At 44.2% G+C, this 6,232-nt stretch overlaps 2 protein-coding genes across 2 annotated transcripts in view; both read right to left on the bottom strand.

Moving 5' to 3' along the window:
- Positions 1-1,199, bottom strand: part of SLC25A5 (solute carrier family 25 (mitochondrial carrier; adenine nucleotide translocator), member 5) — a 3,240-nt gene extending 2,041 nt beyond the window's left edge. Inside the window, exon 1 of the mRNA XM_009889333.1 lies at positions 1,153-1,199. Coding sequence (XP_009887635.1) covers positions 1,153-1,199 — 47 coding nt within the window. The remainder of the gene's footprint in view (positions 1-1,152) is intronic.
- Positions 1,200-2,271: 1,072 nt separating this feature from the next.
- Positions 2,272-6,232, bottom strand: part of SLC25A43 (solute carrier family 25, member 43) — an 18,482-nt gene continuing 14,521 nt past the window's right edge. Inside the window, exons 5-6 of the mRNA XM_009889332.1 lie at positions 3,738-3,872; positions 2,272-2,645 (exon numbers count right to left, since the gene is read on the bottom strand). Coding sequence (XP_009887634.1) covers positions 2,442-2,645; positions 3,738-3,872 — 339 coding nt within the window. The 3' untranslated portion in view covers positions 2,272-2,441. The remainder of the gene's footprint in view (positions 2,646-3,737; positions 3,873-6,232) is intronic.

Below are 6,232 nucleotides of genomic sequence, written 5' to 3'. Positions count from 1 at the left end.
AGAGCGGGGGGTGAATAGGCCTACCCGGGGGCGGGGGGGATGCACCCGGGACCCGCCGGATGACACGCAGCAAAGCACACCCCGCCAGCCCCTCGCCGGGGCCACGTTGCCCCCCCTCCCCTCCCGTGGCGGTGAGGGAGACTTCCAAAAATGTCACCTGAGTTACAGCTCACCCACGTAAGAGCCGCCCCTGCGATGGTTCTTCAGGATCACACACCATTTTACCTGTTAGTGACCCACGGCTGAAGCACTCCGGTTAAACATTTTAGCGTTCCCTTTTGGGGGATTTCTCAGGCATAGACGTGATTACGCAAAGGAGAGGCTCGGTTGATAAAAGGTTCGTTAAGTGATTTATAGGTCGTAGGAGTACATTACAATACAAATACAAAGGTGTTAGAGGTAAGTTTTTGACTCACTTGACTTAACAGGTTTGAAGAACTGATCAAACATTGTATATGCACCCATCACTCAATCTTAAAATCTATTTAGAAATACAATGTTGGTAAAAAACATACATGGTATGCTTGGACAAGGTAAGGGCACTCTTTAGAAATCCATTCCTCCCCAACGCACTCACGAATCACATCTTATTCACACATCTCGAATGAATCTCAGTATACCTGTGTAGATGGGGAAACTGAGGCATGGAGAAACACATTCACTAGGCAGGTTGATTAGAGAGCCAGAAGCACTTATAGCCTCAGTGCGATAAACGAGCCAACAGATCTGCTCTCTGACATCTTAATTTTTGCTATCAATGCTTGTGTTTCTTCCCTGAGAAGAAAACCAGTATGAAGCACCACTGCAGCAGAACTGAGCAAGCCCATTAAGAGAGACACTGCAACACCTCAGCTGCGGGGCACATCAGCGCTGACTTCTAGGTGCAATGAAAGGCCTTAGAGTTATCCCAAATCTTTCTGCAAATCTCTCTCCATAGTCACAGTCTGTTCCTGCATCAACGTGCCATTCCCTCATCCCACCATGACCTGGCCTAACCAAGCAGCTTCTGAGATTTCCTTATTTCCACCCAGCAGGGACATAAACGGTACAAAAAACACATGCAAAAAGCTGTGTAAACCAGGAGCAAATCCCGTGCAGAGCCCGGGCCGCTGCAGCTAGGGCGGGAGCATGGCTGGTGTGCACACACCTTACCGAGCTGCTGATTCACATGTGGCCACAGCCGGGGGCTGGTGGGACATGCCGCAGAGGGCAGAGCCACCTTCCCACGGGGACGCGGGGTTTAAGGTTTTCTGTCAGAAGGCACTAGCATGGGGCTGTTCCACAGCTGTACTTCTACAAAGGAACTGGAGCAATATCACAGCTCCTCAGGTGTAATACCAAGAGGATCTTTCATTGCCCAAAAGCTCCCCAGACTGGTCAGAGGCCTGTCAATTGCATCGGCGCTGGCAATAACCTGGAGGTCTCGCAGAGAAAGTAGCCATGGCTCCTGGATCGCAGTGGTATTCTCCTGGCAAGTTCTGAGCAGCACAGTGCACTGTAGGCCTGGGTCTGTGCACAGCAACTAAAAGGTAGTTTAGTATAAAAAATAGAGCTTTAAGAACACCAAAACAACATGAGAAGGCCTGTGGCTCTGAAATATCTAACACATTTAAGAACTGCATTTTTCAGGAAATATTTCAGTTAGAGAACTTCAGGAAAACAATTTTTCAAAGCCTGACATAATTCACATACACGTAGTAACAACACAGGAGAAAGGGGGGGAGATTTTCTAGTATGCACCTAAGTTTGCAAGATTGTCATTCCAGTGTATTACGGTTCATTTTGCACATTACAATTCTCTCTTAGCAAAAGCAGAGTTGCAGCAGCATATTTTCATCTTTACGCTGAAGATTTGTACAAAATTATTATTCTCAAGTAAGCCTCAAAAACTGAAGAGTGGATTCTGGAGTGTGACTGAACTGAGACTAATTCTGCATCTGCAGAATGCCACGTCCACACAGTATCACTAAAAAAAAAAGGTATTTCAGTAGAAATGCTTGCACATCGTATGTATTCTAGTCTGTTTATCAATTTTGGCTGACATGGTATCTCAGATTACTTTAAAAAAAAGTTTGAATTTTCTTAATATTTTTGAAGACACAATTTATATTCTCATCTGAGTTCCCTTGCCTCTCTGCAAGTGCTCTGATCTCAAAACGGTTATTCAGTATTGAAAAGCACCTAGAATAATGTAATTTCAAGTTCCAACAGCATAGCGTTTTCAAACTAGTTGCATCTCTCCTCTTCAGTATGTGCTTGCTATTCACATTGTTTATATCCATTCAGCAAACGAGATACAAGCTTTATTCATTCCTGGCACTGGTGTCTCTCACTACTTAAACCATGCAATCCGCTGAGATGCTGGTACCTGTAGTTCAGCATGTTTTTCTTGCCAAGTTCCTTAAGAAAGGTATTGTGTATATCTCCAATGGACACTGACATCAGTTTTCCAGAGCCGATTTCCTTGGCTCAAAATTTTCCCTTCGGAGGAGCTTTAATTCTCTCAGTTCTTGTGGCTGTAAACTCTGGTCCACCCCAGGAGTCAGCTTGTAATTTAAAGGAGATTCAATATAACCGTTTCTGTACAGACAGACCCGCTTGCAGAATTCAAAGGTGGTAAACATAACACCAAAGTATGGGACAATCTGATAAAATAGAAAAAAAAAAAAGCATCACAAGATTAAAAAGCAGTATTAGACTCACTAGTAGCATTCTTAGCTTACAGGTTTTAAAAAAGGAAACTTCTAGGACTTCAAATCTGATCTGATCTGCTAATAGAGCTGTGATCATTTATATAAAATCAGAGTCTCACCTCCAACTAGGCTGGCACCTGCAGCATGCTATAAGTAGGAATTTATTATTGGTACATAACTAATTATAACGATATTGTGAGGAACAAGATCTGTACTAGGCTATAGATGATCACAACTTGCCAAATACCTAAGCAAATCCTAAGTAATCTCAGCAAATCCCAGTGAGAAAGGTGGGATTTATTTGACATACAGCAGAGTGACTGAACAATTTTCTTCTCTTGCCCCATGCAGAATCAGCAGCTCTGGTGCCATGTGGCTTTATATCTGCCAAGGCAGGGCCAGGCACAGGCAAGCCATCACAATCAATCACATTGTCACTCAATTACCTCTCATTAGCTGACTTGTAGTACTCCATGTAGGTAATCCTCACTGCAGCGCTATAAAATGTGTTTATGTAAACTAAATTACCTTCTGTTTAAGCTACCATGCTTTATTTCATGCTTTCCACTCATCAAGGGCTGTAGTAACCAACATGCATGCATTAAATAGCCAGTCGAAAACACTACTTCTGACTTCTGGGGAAGTGGCTTATACAAGTGTAATTTTATTTACAGCTCGCTACAACCTGTCAAATTATTGCAGCTCAGCTGAGACACAGAACTTGTTTAGCTCTTATAGGTAGATCACACCGTCCATACCCTGGCTTCTCTGTTAGCAGTGCTCCCTGCTCTACGGACATTCAAATCAACTTGAAGGTAGTGACATCTAGAAGCCAAGCTTACATTTGGGGAAATATGACCAAACCAAGTTCCAAAGCCAGTTTAAAACTTGCCTGAGGTTATACCTGTTCTGCCACGGACTCTGTCATCTATAATCTGCTAATGAGTATGAAGGCACGTCATAAGCTTTATGACCCCAACTGTCCCAAAGTGTGTTTTGATTACTTCAGGATAGTCTTTGACTGGGATGAAAGCAAAAACTCACCTTTAGCAGACTGGGTGTGAGTCCACTCCAAAGTCCAAGCACACCTTTGTTCTTCACGGTTTGCCGGAAACAGTCAGCCATGCCAGTAAAATGGACATCAACTGCTCCGTAGTGGGGAAGCCAAGGACTCTGGGCCTGTTCAAGAGACAGCCAGCAGGATTTAGAACAAGGAAAGGAAAATCAAAGTAATTAAAGATAATTATTTTCTCCATTCTGGTACATAAGGAACACTTAATGTCAGGTTTCAACAGACTGATCTGGATTCTTCCGTCAACCCAAAAGAATCAGCTATTTTGCCTTGAAATACAAACTAAAAAGGAAGGGAAGTCACTCTTTGATAGGTGCGAAAGAGGAAGAGAGCAGTAATGCAGTAATTTCACACAGCACTTGCTTTTGTGCGATGTCACTACTAGAAATAAATCCCACCCTTGTGAAGACAAACCATCCAAACCAGAGCCGCATAACACATCAGCCCCATGCCTGCCAGCTGCTTGGGTCAGGGGAGAGGTGTTTCACATCTCTGGCAGCACAACACCTACAAGAGGGATGCTCAGGGCTGGCCCCAGACGCCACACTGCCGTCCTGTAATTCTAATCAAAAAGAAGAGCACGCTGACTTGACTCCGGCTGCTGAGGCTGCGTCCACACTGCGGTGAGAAGGGTGAACGGTACCACAGGCTGAGCAGCAAGAGCACAGCAGAAACACAGAAGAACAGAGATTTCAGTCCAGGCTGTACAAGCCCACCAGGGGCTGTAGGTAAGCAGTTGGTGCCCATGCTCCTCTGTTTTTGCTACATGGTCGGTTGATCCGGAGTGGTTAAAGTTAGCTTGGGAGCATCCTGCAGCTACATTTCCAACTGCTGTATAGACAGTGTCTGTTCCCATGGAAGAAGTGTAGTGCGTCATTTTTAACAGCAAAATCCTTCCTTCATTAATCTCCTACTGCGTTAGCACAGACAGGATAACCCGACCTTGAATAATCCCATCCTCATCCTCATCCATCTGTGCACATGCAGCCATGGGTTTATTTTGCTTCGGCAAATCAGGCTTTCACTCAAACACACAGCAAGTGACACTTCTCAGTTGGGAGTGTGTGGGGACCCCAGGACACAGGTTGATGACTTGCATGAGCAAGCTGACCACCACAGGGCAGAAGTTTGATAAAAGTGGGACTTGTACAGTTAATTGATTGGTGAATATGGATATTATTATCCCCTCATTGATCTGAACCACCATGTGGTGTAGAGCTGCTAAGCCTGTGACAAGCCTCTCATCAACCGGCAAGTGGTGATGACATTTTCTAGATGCCTCAGCTATAGCATTTCAAATACTTGGCAACTTAGATGCTGGAAATGGGAACAGATCAAAACTCATGCTCCAGGTATGTAAGAGAAGTTGCTAATCAAATAGTTTTAATGCTGTTGCATCCCTTTGCAAGTCTACCACTAAAATTTAGAAGCTAACAAAAAACCCTAATCACCCCCCCACGTATCATATTTTTTTTCTGATTTTTTTTGTGTATAATTGAAATGCATGTGAAATACTTCTTCAGGTAGGTAATGGGTAAAACAATAGTTTCCTTTTGACAGGGCTTTGGGAAGCAATTTTCGAAAGCAGCTGTCTGCACAGAGAAAGATAGCAATAGGCTTCCACCACATCCTGATTTGTTATCTTCTGGATCCCCTTTATCATGTCCTGGCTCTTTTACCCCACATCAGAGTAGGGCTGATGATTTAATCCATGCTCTTTTATGCTTTAAGGAGGAGACCAAAGCAGCATTTGCTTCTCTCTGAACTTTCTCAACAGTGTACCTGATTTGTAAGAGAGGGATCACACTTTGGGGAGAGGAAGAAAGTATTTCCACTGTTCTAATTGCTTGTTCCCTTTATATCTACATTAGCCTTGCTAACTCCATGGAGCTACAGCTGTTTCCATAATTCCTAACTCCGGTGCAAGCTCCCACAGCTTCCTGTTTTAGGACTCAGAGGCAGGTGTCGTGGGATTTAACTGCTGTGATTTTGTAGTATTACCAGCCCTGCCTTTGCAGACAGTTCAAGTTAACGGAGCTAGTCTGGTAGCCAAGGGTCATGCACACGGTCACTTATGCTCATTTGCTGCAAGGAACCTCAGCTGTCTGCTTGGCTCTGTTACTTAAGGGGTGTTAGAGTTTAAAAAGCAATACCTAAATCCAACAGTGAGAAAGAGAGGAATAACTTTTCAAGCCTTAATCCACAGTACCAGAGAAACTCCTGCAGACTCCCATGACTGTGCTGTGGAAGATACTGGGTACTGCAACTGAGACTCCAGGGACCAGTTCCACCAGGAATGGTGATATTAGCACCAGGGATGCTTAGAAGAGCACCGAAATGATGTAAGTATCCTTAAAAATGCAACAGCAGTCATAGGAGAGCTGGATTCAAAACCCTGTTGTGCTTTCCAGACTGTCAGCCAGTTTCCACCAGTTTCTTTGATAAAGGAAGTCACAGGCAGCCAAGC

Source organism: Charadrius vociferus, unplaced genomic scaffold (assembly GCF_000708025.1).
Source record: "Charadrius vociferus isolate BGI_N301 unplaced genomic scaffold, ASM70802v2 scaffold7, whole genome shotgun sequence".
Classification (NCBI taxonomy): domain Eukaryota; kingdom Metazoa; phylum Chordata; class Aves; order Charadriiformes; family Charadriidae; genus Charadrius; species Charadrius vociferus.
This window is presented reverse-complemented; position numbering and strand designations above follow the sequence as displayed.